The sequence below is a fragment of the Stegodyphus dumicola genome, chromosome 7 (assembly GCF_044657685.1).
Source record: "Stegodyphus dumicola isolate Sdum_Otavi_A_Nest chromosome 7, ASM4465768v1".
NCBI lineage: Eukaryota > Metazoa > Arthropoda > Arachnida > Araneae > Eresidae > Stegodyphus > Stegodyphus dumicola.
This window is the reverse complement of record NC_140774.1, coordinates 158,639,214-158,654,459: the sequence shown is the minus strand read 5'-3', so window position 1 is coordinate 158,654,459 and position 15,246 is coordinate 158,639,214. Positions and strand designations below refer to the sequence as shown.

General features: G+C 33.1%; 1 protein-coding gene across 4 annotated transcripts in view; it reads left to right on the top strand.

Annotated features, from left to right (window-relative positions):
- The window catches only part of Nep3 (M13 family metallopeptidase neprilysin 3), a 169,666-nt gene that overhangs the window by 113,867 nt on the left and 40,553 nt on the right, over positions 1 to 15,246 (top strand). For all 4 annotated transcript variants that reach the window (XR_015042219.1, XM_085820979.1, XM_085820978.1 and 1 more), the window contains 3 exons: positions 1,241 to 1,306; positions 13,355 to 13,527; positions 13,654 to 13,779. Coding sequence is in view for 3 of the 4 variants with exons in the window: in XM_085820979.1 (XP_085677105.1) it covers positions 1,241 to 1,306; positions 13,355 to 13,527; positions 13,654 to 13,753 (339 nt within the window). In the remaining variant the exon portion in view is untranslated. The remainder of the gene's footprint in view (positions 1 to 1,240; positions 1,307 to 13,354; positions 13,528 to 13,653; positions 13,780 to 15,246) is intronic.

Below are 15,246 nucleotides of genomic sequence, written 5' to 3'. Positions count from 1 at the left end.
CACATACACTATATCTTAAACTATGGTTTCATATCTATACGGACGGTTCATTCACTGAGGGTTTACCAAATGCTGGCGCTGGAATTTCTTCTGCCCTGTTTTCGTTCTGCATATCTATGGATTTGTGGGAAACTGCTTTCGATGGCGAGGTAATGGCTATTTATGGAACCCCAAGACAGATTAATGCTTCAAATTTCAGCTGTGACAAAATCGTCATTCTCTCAGGCTCCCGGGGGGGGGGCACTACAAGCTATTGGATCAGGGGCCTGTCCAATCTCAGATGAAATCCTTGAATGCCAAATTTATTTGGATAGACTGATTGTAGGTTGGTAAGAGATTGTAGTACTATAATGAATTCCTTGTCTCTTTGGCCTTTATGGTAAGGATCAGGCCTACAAACTTGCGAAAAAAGGTGCAGAAATTGTTCAAAAGATATCTACAAATTGTTCTTACCATTCTGCATAGCTATCATATACATTTGTAAATTTTTGAAACAAAAATGGAGATGTGAACTTACGACGCATGTCTCAACACCAAGAGCTGGAGGGACATCTTTGAAAGGAAGTTACTAGATAAACCATCGGGAATGAATAGCTGACCAAGTTTTAGGCTTGAAACTGGTCACGACTGCTTGGCGCTCCTCTATCTTGTTGGTATTCTTACTAGCCCAAAAGGGCCACTTTGCGGCTTAAATCAAGAAATGGACAGAACTCACATCGGAAGGCACCCGTCGCTGCTTGGAGTCTCTGAGATGGACAAGTACTGGAGAGCTAGAGGCCAAATGATGAGATATTGACTTTTTACGTTATATATTCACACAGCTCTGTTCTGTTTGTATAATGTTTGTCTCATTCTCTGCCGTTGGAAATAATAATAATAATAATAATAATAATAACAATAAAAGGAAAAAAAACTTACGCAGCTGAGAAAACTTTGGTACGCAGTGCAGGTAATGATAAAGAAAAAATTCATAATATTGTATACAAGGCTATGTCTTTCAAGATTATTCATTCCGAAAACGAAATCTAAGTGGGTTACAAATGAAGCAAATGCAGAATGCAATTTTTACTAATTTTATATTTATTTCTCTCTAATTGATATTATTCATTCACATTATAAATTTTTAGATGGCATTTAATTTATGGAATGTTCACCTGATAATTTTTATGAACAGTTCCATCGGTATTCTAAAAGATGTATTGAACTGCGTTATAGTAAATACCTTTTTTTTCTGCTGCAGCTGAACGGGAAGCAGACTTTGGGAGAGAACATCGCTGATAATGGTGGTCTGAAGGCAGCCTTTCACGTAAGTTGAATACTCCTATTTTTCTGCTCTAGCAACTTTATTGATGAATAATAAAGAGTTTGTCTCTCGAGAGAGCTCCAAGAGGTGAATCATGAGCATCGATATTTAATTATAATTAGGATAGTAATTTTATCGGGGACGGTTGCGTAATGGCGAGAATAACTCAACGCCGTAGCCCAAGAGAATCAAATTAGCAACGTGGCCTTCAAACAGACAGAACACGCTCTGGTTCTACCGTGGATCGTGGACCTAAACAGGCTAGGAGGTCTACGACCCGAAGTCCTTTACCAAGCTATATTAGCATAAGAAAAGAGAAGCGAATTCATTTTTGGTCAGCCCAAAAATGGCGCATGGCAGTTTGGGAAAAGTGAGCTGGGCCAAGGCCTAAATTCACGAAGTGAAAAACTGCAGGACTTGATTAAACCGGAGTGTTGACATGATCTTTAAAATTAAGCGAAACTGGAGAATGTCCAAATAGGTCGATAAAAGACTGAATATTTGGTTATAGTCTCAGAGGGAATATTTGGTCTTATAGATTCTTACTATCACCGGTTGTTCTTGCAATAAATAAGACTGTATAACGTCAATCACATAATTAAGTAAGCTTATTCTTGGTGTTGTTTTCTTTTCTCATTCAGAATGTACTGTACCATTTGCGTTTAACAATTTAGTTACACGTGCTGTTACTTAAACTTTTCATGTTTTGACAAAAATCATAGTATGTTTTAATAATAATAAGTATTATTTAAAAACGTAACAAAATTATTTTTACTCAGTATTCATCGTCAGAGCTTGGCGAATGTCGACATTGATATTTAGCAAATACTTTGGACATACACCGAGCGACTATACGAATGCTCACATTCACCGGAGAATGTCGACATTCTCCAGATTTCGGTCTTCCACAGTAACATATATATATTTTTGGTTTTTGTGATATATATATATCACAAAATTTTTTTTATTAAAAAAATAATTATTTAAAGTATTTTTACGCAGTATGCAGCTGAAAATTGATCAGTATAAATAAAAAGTAAGAAATTTAGAAAACCATTCGACACAAAGATCCGAAAAGAGTGTAATTCAAAAAATAAATTTCAAAAAATCCAATAAATACAATGTATACAAAATAAGAATTAAAGAAATATGAATTTGAAACCTAAATAAATACTTCAAAAACATATACATATACCAGAAAAAAAAAGAAAGGAAAGGAATTCATTTAGATCTGATGGAACATTATCAAGAGTAAAAGAATACATCAGACACAATTACAGTCCTCTTCCCACTTTAAAACCCTTGAGTTTCTGTATTCAAAATAAGCTGATAACCTATTTTAAAGTTTTTTTTAAGATAACAGTTCATCCGAAAATTTTGAAGTCCTTTTCGACCACGAAGGAAAATAGACACTTTCACTGAATTTAAAATTGAAATGAATAAATAAAAAACCCGAGAACATGAATTTAAAACTTACTCAGAGGACGAAGTATTAATCTGATAGTTAAAAATAGCAATTACATCCATTTGAAGAAATTTTCAAATTAGAATACAGTAAAGAGTTAAAATTTTTTACACAATGCAAGATTAAAATTAAATTGTAGAAATAGAATCTACTAGAAAAGAAGCGAGAACACGAAAATACAAAATTTGAAACAATCGACAGAACCGTTAGACTCAACAATGATGCTTAGGTTTGCCAGTTTGGCTTCATTGACGAAACAGTTGGCAAAGGCAAGCTAGAAATCCCCTAAAGGGTTAATTTAATGCTCGTAAGAAAATTTTTTAAAGTTTTTATATAGAAGGAAAGTCTGTAGGAAAGAAAGAAAAAAAAAGAAAAAGATACAAATATTAGAAACGTAAAAAGTCTTCACTTCTTGGGCTTATCATAACGACTGATATAGTAGGCCCCCAAAGTTACTAACACTTAAGTCAAGAAAAAGATACAATAGAAAAAATATAAAAATAAACACTATAAAATCGTCTAAAACATCATCCTTCTTTATCCTTCTCTATTTGAGCTTTCAGATAAAAAAATTCATATTTTTAAAAATTTTAATAGATTAAAATAAAATACTACTCCACATTTTTTTAAAAACTCTATTAATAAAGTTAACATAATCTCATTTTCTTTTAAAATTTTGGTTAGAATTATAGTTTCTTTTTGTTGTTGCTCTACTTCAGTGCAAACTTTTTTAATTCTGTTAATTGGATTAATAACCATATTTCAATAGCTTTTTTAGAGATGTTGGAGTACCGCTTTATAAGTTTTATTGTAGAAAACTTAATTATCTTCTTTTATCAAAATGTCTTATTTCTTTAAGATTATGAGTGCTAAGATCAGTATAGTCAATTACTGATTAATTTTATTGGTTTTATTAAGCTTAAGGCAGTTGAGATATATGTTGCTATTTTCAATAATATTATTCTTGTTTAATGTGATAATGTCATCAATATATCTGAAAGTGTGTTCAAAATTATTGAAATCATTATCAGAGAGGTTTTTAAGAAATTTAAATTCTTCAGAAAACAAATATAGGTTATAACGATGAGTTGAATATGAATTGCCTATTGGAATCCCATTTGTCTGTAGGTAAAATTTTGAATGCTTTTTGTAGTTATTGTAAGTTAGTTATTGTAAAGCGAAAAATAGAGGAATTTCTGTTTTTTCAAATTCACAATAGTAAGCATTTCAGGAAAAAAATTTGAAACAGGAAGTAAAAGAAACAGGAAACAGGAAGTAAAACTGCTCATGGAAAAGGAACTAAATTTATAGAAATTAAATACATTCCTAAATTCTATTTTATCAAAAGTCTTTCCGCAGATGTTGATAATTTCATAATGAAAAGCAATTTCAGAGGTAAGTTTACCTTCTCATCTATTTAAGGAATGTAAGAATGAAATTATTAATCAAAGCAAAAAGGAAACTAATTACCTTAAAGGAATTAAAAAGTGGAAGAATTTACTTCAGTTTTTTTTTTTTTTTTTTTTTTTTTTTTTTTTTTTTTTTTTACATTTGAAAAGGCAATTTATGATTACCAAAATTGATAAAGTGAGCAATAATTTCAGTATATTATGTAAAAAAGTTCTGCAATTCTCTAATTGGAAATGAACTGCAAAATTCAACTACCTATTGTACTTCCAAAAATAAAGAAAAGACAATTATCAACGGAAATTACTGCTTTTCACAAAAAATGAAACATTTGTCTTTTCACTACTAGCAATAGAATTGCCAGTCTCTATGCTTCTCCAAAATTTCATAAAAATGCTGTCAAATTTTGATTTATTACAAACAGTACTAGAACAGAAGAGTTTTGATAATGTTTTCACTAATATACTAAAATCAATATGTAATTCAATCGTTGATAGAGCGAAGGCTGATAAGAACTATTGTTGGATTATTACAACTTGCAAGTTATTGAAAAAAGTTAAAAATCTATACGTTTACAGTATTAACTGCTATGACTTCGAAAATCTGTCTCTCACTCTCAAAGAGATTTATGAAATTCTTCTAGAGCTGCCAAATGTTTTTCCTGAAATGCTTACTATTCTGGATTTGCAAAAATGGAAAAAAATTCCTCTATTTCTCACTTTACAATAAGTACATAAAGCATTCAACATTTCTTTGTTGTAAATCAATCGGGCATTTGAGAAGAAATAAATAAAATGTTTTTTCTAACTCACTTCTGGCAACCTTAAAAAATGCCAAGAAGCAGGGGCGTCAAACACGTTAACTATGTTAATCACGTGATATTAATATATCCCATGATCCTCTTGTTCTATAGTTATTATTAAGCTTCTGTACGTGCTTGTATTAACAGTAATGTAACTATCGCTTATATTATTTTAGTTGCAGTAGAATAAATGTGTTATTAGTGTTTAAATCTGCATCGTATTATTTATGGATAAATCCGTCATATCATCAACAATAGTTTCAGAGACTCAACTCCTGCTACTGAGTGCACAAAACGTAAGCTGATTTTGCTATCTTTATTCTTCATTCTTTACCTACAAAAAAATTTGATTCGAGTAGGAAGTTTAAATTCAACTCCTCTTTGTAACTTATATTTGTTTTCTAAATAATTAAATTTCTTAAAACTCACTCTGATAATGATTCAAAAATTCAAATTCAAGATTAAAAAAAATTCTGAGCACACTTTCAGATATATTGATGATATTATCACATTAAACAAGAATAGTATTAGCAACATATAGACCTACTGTCTTAAACTTCATAAAATCAATTAGTAATTAATTGACTATCTTGATCTGAGTATTCATAATCTTAAAGAAATAAAAGTCTTCTTTATATATAAAAGAAGATAATTTACTTTTCTACAATAAAACTTTCCAATTTTCTACAATAAAATTGGTACTCGAACATCTCTAAAAAATGCTATTGAAAATATGGTTATTAATTAAACTAACAGAATTAAAAATGTTTGCAGAGAAGTAGATCAACAACGAGAAGAATGTGTAATCCTCACCAAAATTTTAAAAGAAAATGAAATTACAATTAACATCCTTAATAGACTTTTATAAAAAAAATTTGGAGTGTCTAACACCCTATAATTTTTTTTTTTTTTTTTTAAATATGAATTTTTTACCTTGTGAGCTCAAATAGAAAAGGATAAAGAAGGATGTTTTAGAATGTTTTATAGGGTTTATTTTTATATTTTTTCTATTGTATCTTTTTCTTGACTTAGCTGTTAGTAACTTTGGGGACCTACTATATTCCAGTCTCATAGACCCACTAGACTTCAAGAACGGACCCCTATTTTCAACCTCATCTTAGTGTACTTTAGTCAATATGCATTAACTCTGTGTTCCGCCGGAGAGCCTAACTAGCATTTAAGATACCTAAGCTAGCTTTTCAATTTTCCTCCCGCTAGTTTTTACGTTTCACCAAATTTTAAAATTTACCAATTTTTTAAATTTCAAATTGTGAATGTATTTGCACATAGTTTTACAAAAATAACACATTCTGTACATTCAAAAAGACACATTTACTTTAAGTACCGTTGAAAAATACTATACATACACAAGTTTTCAGATTCTTACATCCAAATTTAAACAAAGTTGCTAGGAATGAATCATTTTATCTCTCCAAATTGCATAAAACAATCTCTCGACTAAACGGCGTAATTCTTGAAGCGAACAAAAGTTTCATAGAAAATAAATTTTCAGCTACTAGCTGCAACAACTAATAAAACACCGCCTGAGGCAAAAACAATTAAATAAATCTCAACAGGTACTTTGCATATTTTTAGATGTAACTGTGCTGAATACTTGGAAATGAAGTCAAATTTTATTTATCTTTTTGATTTGACCGTAGTCACCGATATGTTTGTGCAGAAATTCATCCCGCGAAGGAAATCTTCCTGTAGTTGCTACCCGCTGCCGTCTGGATGGCCGTTGGTCATCAAATACGGGTTCGAACTTCCTTTTCCTGGCACACTTCTCTATCCATCTTGACTTCCCAGGAAAATTATTCTCCTGAGGTGGTCTTTTCCTCCCCTGGGAATCATCTGTAGACTGTGGTGGAATACCGTCCGTTTGGCTGTCTGTGGGCTCTCATCCAGTCTCTGCCGCTTGCATTGCGTCTTCCACCATAGACAGCGGTCTGTGGTTGATGCATTTCCTCTGACCGCTGGTGGAACTCTGGTTGTCGTCGTTGCTTCATAAAGCGTTGCGACTTTCCTTCCGCGAACCGCTGGTGGAACTCTGGTCACTGTGGCTGCTTCGTGGAGTGTTGCGGCTTTCCTCCCTACAACCGCTGGTGGTAACCTTGATATTTGCTGCGGGCCTTAAAGACTGTTCCATTTTTTTCTTCTCGCTAGCTCCTTCCTCTGGCTCCTTGATATGTTCATTTTTCTCTTTTTTTTTCCTGCAATTGCCTTATGCCTCTTATGCTGCTTAGCTGGAGTCCCGTTGGCTTTCCTCTTAGAAGCCAGATCTGGTAACTGTGTCTGGGCTACAGATGGCTGTATTTGGTTCGGAGCTTTATTACTATCACTGGAACTCTTGAATAAATCTGTAAGAGTCATTTCACAGCAATAGTAATATTTTTTTATCTGATCGATGTTGGCTTTTGATTCTTCACCATAGGCATTTATAAGAATTACGGTGGTTTCTCCAATACTTTTAATTATGAACGAGCCCTCAGATTTAGGGCAAAATTTTGCAACTTTTGCATCGGGAGCACAGGATATGTTATGTTTGAGTTTTTAGCACTTTTCCCCCCTTTAGCTCATTATTTTCATTGCTAACTTTTGAATAAAATGAAAGATTATCGATCATTTCATAAAGGGCGGCCTGTTTCTTATGGCTATTAAATCTGGATGCTCAAAGTTATCTGGATCCTGTAGATACCCTTAAATGTTTTTATATTCTTAATCCGTTTTTAGCTCAGCTATAATGGAATCTCTAGAGTCTAAGATTTTTATGTTAACATTGTGCATTTAACTTGATTCCCCTGTCCGTGTAATATTCGAGAAAGAGTATCTGCAACGATATTTTCTTTACTAGATAAATATTTCAATACCATATTGTATTCCTGCAGTTTCAGTGGCTGCCTTATATAACGAGGTGACAAGTTTTTGTCTGAGTAAAGTCTAAGATAGCAGCATGGTCAGTGTAGACCGCTACGGGTTGCTTTCCGAAGTATACACGGAATTTTTGTACGGCCAGTAAAACAGCTAATATTTCACGTTCAGTCGCCGTGTAATTCCTTTGGATAGGGTTCAACGTTTTACGAAAGTAAGCTACTGGCTGCCCCCTTGGGATAAAACGGATCCCACGGCAAAGTCTGATGCATCTGCAGCTAATTCAATCTGACCTTCTGGGATAGGAATCTCTAGCACTGGTGCTGAAATTAAAGCTACTTTTAACTGTTCAACTGTGAATGTACCGCTGTACCTTCGGTGTTGTATAACCTGTAACGTAGGAAATTACGCCTAAAGAATTTCCCCCCCCTAGAAAACTAGTCTGTGTTTCCGTGTCAATTAATGAGAGAGCCGGTACTTTGTTTAACAAAATTTGTACCTCTGGCTGTTCTACATTTTTAACTACCCCCGTATTCAGATGTATTTGGGAGGAATTTCTTCTTCCCGGAGCAGCTAACCTTGAATTTTTCCAGTGCCCCTCCCAAGTTTAACGCTTGCGGTTTTTGTTTCTTCCTTCCGTTGCTTATGCCTTTTTGGAATTCATTTCTCTTTGGCGAAAATTCTTTCTAGCGGTTAAATCTCTGCTACTGTCGTTAGTCCGATTTAGGCGTGCGGAAATTTTTGTAGTTTTACCAGGTACGTCTGCGTACGTTCGTTGTTTGAACTGCGGCGAGTTTCGTATTTTTTAACCAGCTCGAATATAGTTTCCTGAGGTTGACGGATTCCTTATTTCTATAAAGTCTTGCGCTAGTTGGAGTAACCCCGGCAAGATTACTTGAATTACTTAATCGTCAGGATTTTTTTTCCATACAGTAGTTTAACCACTTGGATTTTACATAGAATGAGGCTTGTGAGATCTTCCCCGTTCATTTGATACCGGCTGTACAGTTCGGTTTCTAACCACGCACGTTCCTTTACGACCGGCAAGGCTTTTGAAAGGGGGGTTTTGAAGCTTTGATATGTGTACGTTGGCGTGCCTGGCTCTCCAAGTAAAAATTTGTCGATGCCTTTATACCAGCTCAAGGCTTGTCCTCGAAGAACTGAAGTTGAAACTGCCCCGTTTTGGATTTCGTCCACTGGGTACAAAATGAAGTACTCGTTCAGTTGGTCTATAAATGTTGCTGCTGAACCTTTTCCATCAAATAGGCACTGGGGCCTCATTGAAGCTGTCATAGGGTTGACAATATATCCAAAACTTTCCATAGGTTTGGCTTGAATCACCGGTGCTGTAGATGTGGATGGGGCCGGATCACTTGTAGAGGTTTCCATTGTCCTAAACTGTTTCGAGCACCAGTTATAGAGTCTATATATATTCTTTGGTTAACATACACCTTCGAAGACGAAGTAACGAATTCTCGCTGTACCTTTAACATTAAATACTGCAGAAGGAAGGTTTAAATAACCTTTTTATTTAACTAAATTAAAACAGATGCACGCACTTCGTGCTCACAAATCACCACCACTTGTGGCTACGTAATCCGCAAGGTGTCGACACCGAACTAGAGAGCTAATTTTAAACTCGCAGCATAAACATCGCAACTACGTAAGTCCGTTACTACTCTTTTGAACTCTTGAAACGCAGCTTATATATTGCTTCTGAAACACGTTTAAAAATTTGCATCTACATCATACAAAATTTGCATTTCGGCAGGAAAACGGAAATCAGGAGGGACAGTAAAGTTGAACTAAAAATAATTGGTTAGGCTATAATAAATCCTTACAAATCTAACAATAAATATCGAACAGTATTTAATATTAATTTATTGGTGTTCTAAAAAGAATATTCTTTATCATTGTAGCGCGGAATTCTCTCAACTTTCTTAGATTGTACACTACATACGTTGTACATATAAGTTAGTTATTAATGATTCAGCTATTTAATTTAGTGAACTTCTATATATTGATTAAAAATGTAAATTTTGACCTTACGGTATAGTGCCCACCAGCAGCCGAGCGGTAAAATCACTGAACACTGTTCGTTTCGTCCTGGAATCGATTCCCAGGGGAACGGCTGTTTGCATGGGCATTTTCGTGGTTTTTCGCATGTGTTACGTATATACAAACCAGTTTCCCTTAGAAAGGCGCTACACGAAGGTATCCCTTCCCTTCGGCTAATGTGCTTTGCCATAATAAATTTAATCAAGCCTAACCTGACGGTGCTTAAATATTCAATGATAGATAAAAAAAACTTATATTTATTTAAAGAGTAATGAAGGACTTTTACTCTATTCTAATATTTTAGGCTCAATTATTAATAATTTTATATATATATTATGTTAATAAAAGCTAATATTTTAGCAACTGTGTAACTGACCACTTTATTAAAAAATCTGATGTGTACACCACATGACTTCCTTGTACGGAATATTAAATTATATGCATTTTTTCTTGCATTTCATTTAAACTTATTGGATTGAATTAAACCTACTTCGCCGACAGCGCATAAACCACAATAGAATAAATGCATTCTTTAAAATTCACTCTATTTGTTTACCATAGCGACACTCTGACGCTATGTTCACTTAGCAGTATTATATTTCGTTCATATTATAACTCAGAATGCACAAAATTTATATCATTTAAAGAATTATCTAATCGTTGCCACATGTTCTATTCAAATACTATAATAAAGCTAGAACGATGTATAAAAGAAATTAAGCAAACAAAACAAAAAAGAAACAGTTTTTCACAGACGATTGAGTATTTCTCATTCAATTAATTCAGTTCTCACTTCGCAACAAGGCAAAAATACATAAAAACTCAAAATATCTGTATTAAAAATTACGAAGTAACTCTTAAACACTTATTCCTCGAAAAAATTCCAGAAAGGATTAAGCATGATTTAATTCACAATAATAAATGGAGACGTTATCTTTGTTGTTGCGAAGCTAAGTTTCTCTAAATTGGCAACAAATCCACTATCCTGCAGTTTTTCAAATGTAAACAAGCAATGGCCGCGATTAAAAAAAAATATTAGGCTTAGCGGCACTTAAACAGCTTTCAAATTGTTGATAATTCTAAAAATATTGCATACAGATTTACTAAAGGCATAAAAACCTTAACCGGAAAATAAGAACAACATAATTCAATCATTTTTAAAGCAAAAAATGTACAATTTACAAACATATAAGAGTAAAGAATATATATATGTTTGGTGCGGTTGATTGCTACCAAAATACGAGGTGCACATCTACATGTTATAGCAGTCCTATATGCAAAATTTCAACGTTCTGAGGCTACTCGTTTTTATACGTTCGTACAGACGCCACGAAAAATTCTCTTCAGAATACATTTTAAAGCAGTTTTGTAATTTTTTTGAGGAAAAGAGTATTTTATTCTGTCCTCACGTACAGATATCACGCAAAAACCTCGTTAAATTGCATTCGATAGCGGTCAAAATGGATATTTTCGTTGAAATATGCTGTTTGAAACTTTTCGCGATTACAATACTTCCTTTTTACTTCGTACAAGGAAGTAAAAAGTGGACCGTATTTCACTTTCACATGAAATAAGTTTAAATGAAGTGCAGCAAAAAATGTATAATTTAATAGCCGTACAAGGAAGTCGTGTGGTGTTTGTTCAGATCAGATTTTTTTAAATAAGCATCCCAGTCGGGACATGCTCTTTATTAAGGTGTGCATAAAGTAATGAGGTAAATAATTAAATGCTAACAACTTATGCAGTCATAGCCGGCAAATATGCTTTCTTATTCTTGGTATAATATTCATGAAAGCTAAAGGGACGCAAGATGACCACCTGTCACTCCGTATTTATATGCATACATTCACATATTCATAGCATTAAACGGATGTTGAAGAGAAGCGGAAGTGAGATGTTAGATGTAAAGAGACAAGTGAGAACAGCAAAGATAATGCTATCGTCATTAGACTGAGAATCATATAGTCACTATCCTAGCACAGGGACATATACTATTCGTTTGGGATTAAGTTTCGATTTAATTTTAAATGGAAAAAAGAATTTACCTTCATTTTCGCCATTATGTAAGTATGTGCATTATCAACATTAAAAAGAATCACATGACAGGGATTCATTTTGAAATGACGCAATTCCGATAGATTTATTTTAAACATTTTACGAATTTTAGGACAAAATGGAAAAATAGACAAATTAAAAAAATAGACTTACGTTTCTACTAAAATTTAAGATTAGAATTTTGTTTTACATATTCCTTATGTTATGCAGTCACATGTATTTGTAAGATAAAGTTCTTGTAGTAGCTTCTTGGTACTTTTTTTTTTTTTAACTTTCTTTATTTCTCTTTTCTATACAAAAATAGTAATATGCTTATATAAGTCTCATTCTAAATGCATCATTACAAAATGAATCCTTGTCATACCTTCATGCTTCTTACGTAACCTTCATGATACATGCATTAATATAATGCAGAAAGGTAATAATAATAATAATACATACATACACCTTTATAGCAATAGAGTTAAAATGGAATCATAACTTCACTATCCCTAATCTAGCATTTTTTGTAATCCACGCTCACCTTTCTTTCTTGCCAATGCTTCATGAACATGTTGTTTATAGCTTCCTTTGTTTAGTGCCAATATTTAAATACTGTAAAAAAAGTAAAACATTTGCTTGTCACTATTGGACAGTGTGTGTACGTTTCTCAGGACGTATACTATTTCAGCATGTGAATAGTGCTTGAATGATGATTTTCTGTTTCGACTCTCATGTTTAGGCTAGAGTCTAATAAGAGTGGTGGAAGTTCTTAATTACTTTTTATGTGTTCTAAAATAGTTTTTTCCAACTACATCTTAATTGATTGGATTATCTAATTGAAGGTAAACATTTTGATTTAAAATTTTTCGCTGAACTATTTTGTTTTTTCACTTTTGTTTTCAATTCTTTTGAAAGGATAGAATTCTCTTTATTTAAGCTTATTCTAATTTTTCTAAATAGAATTTACTTTGTGTTTGACTTGCTTTGGGGAAGCGCCAGAATTTTCAGGTGAGCTATTATAATTATACTTAAAATACATTGAAATGGTTCATCGGCTAATTCTGGATACAGAAAAGCAAGGAGTTTTGTAGGAGAGAGATTTCAATTAATTTCAAAGTTTCTCCCTCCCTGATGAGGTGACATTGAGGATAATTGAATTCCTCTTCTGTTTTTGTTCATTTTGCACCAAATTTCATAAAAGTTTTTTGAAGTGGGGTTATGCTTGTTTGAACTGTTTTGGGTTTAACATTTAAAATTCTAGGTTACATTTATATGATTATTTGAAATTTATTAATTATGAATTTCAGTTTCTGGTCTTTGTGAAATATTAGTTGTAAATTTCTTACTTTATGTATTTATTTATATATATGATTTTCAATATGTTTCTTGTAAAATTTTTTTTTCCTTTCAGGCGTACCAGGACTGGGTGAAGAATCACATTAAGGAACTGCCCCTGCCTGCCATACCTCTCACCAACAATCAGCTCTTCTTTATCGGATTCGCCCAAGTTTGGTGTTCCACAAGCACGCCGGAAGCTACTCATCTGCAGATCCTGAACGACCCGCACAGTCCCGCAAAATTCAGGTAAGAAAGACACTCAATGTTTAGCGATGTACAAAACCTTCTAGTCCAAATTTCAAAGAATCCATTCATCAAATGCCACGGGATGGAGCTCATTTCTCAGTTACGTTAATGTTTTTGTGTTTGCAGGGTGATTGGAACTGTCTCCAACTCGATGGACTTTGCCCGAGAGTTCAACTGTCCAGCCAAAAGTGCCATGAACCCAGAGAAAAAGTGCGAAGTTTGGTGATCGGAGTGTCGCTCCGGCCTGCCATGGTGAGTAAAGTAACTTCTTTCTAACCTCACTCTTACATAATTACTAACACATCAGAGAAATTATTTTCATCTTCTGTTAGCAAGACAATCCAGGATGGGCCATGGTCATTACTTTCATTAGAATCATCTTTCATTCCTCTCTCCATTTGGCCAGTATTTTCCAATTTGTAATTTAAATGATTTTAAAGTCATTGCCGAAGCAGTCTAACTTATCGTTTCCTGGGCCTTCCTGTGATTCGTTTTCACATAGGTTTGCAGTCAAAACTTTTAAATGTTATGGAAGAAGAATTCGTTCGGAAAATATGACAATAGATTTCATAACGGCGAATTTTAATATCAGTTTCTTTATATAATTTTATCATGATATCGCTTTTTTATCCTATTGATGTAATTCGTTGTTATATCCTTGAAGCCACAAGCCGTCAATGTTACAGCATCAAAGATTTTTCTTAAGATCTTTCCAGAGAAATAGCTATGTTGTATATTAGTTAAAGTACCTTAGTCCTTTTACGTTTAGTCCAAGTATAGTCTTACATAAAAGTAGTATCCTATACTTTTTAAGTAATTTTGGTTGTAAAAAGAAGAAATGTTCAGAAAATCACGAATATACGTATAAAAACGAAATGTATACCCCAAACCTATACGTATACCCATCCCCTTATCCGGCTTAAAAATCCTTTCCCGGCCTTTACTTTCGCAATCATTGGCCACAATCATTTACTTCCAATTATAGGAGTGTTTTAAATGACGAAAATAGTCATGTTTTAGCAATGCCAAATTAAAAAAAAAAAATTATTTTTCGATAAATAGCGAAATTTTAACTTTGAATGCAATCTCCATGTTTATATACTTATATTCGACTCTCGTATGACAAAAATTAACCAGGATATTTGATTTCAAAATTTGCAGTGTTAAATGTCTTTTTTAACTTGCCTTGAGGGATCGGTTGAAGTTAAAATTTTTCGAGGAAATAAGTTTAATGAAGTGAAGCAAAGAAATTATATAATTTAATAAGGCCGTACGAGGAAGTCATGGGGGGTTCTCGTCATATTTTTTCTAAGAAGAGAAGCAAAATGTTTGTATGGCTCTTACTTATTTTTTAATTCTCTCTCTCTCTCTCTCTCTCTCTTTTTTTTTTTTTTTTTTGTGTGTGTGGGGGGGGGATGTAGGTAAACGATAATATAAGGTTTCTACAATATCACTTTGAAACGTAACGGGAAATACAACAGCAAGGTTTTAGAATTTAAATTGTTTTTGAGAGAATTTTTACTATATTCAACAATAAATATTTGATTTTAAAACGTAATAAATTTTATTCCCTAAGGAGATAAGCAAAATACTTTTATTACTTTTTATGCTAGTTTTAATTTTTTTTAAAATAATTTTAATGGTCAACTCCTACTAGTACTAGTTTGTTTTAGAATTTAAGCGATAGGATATATATATATGTAACAGAGAGCATAATCT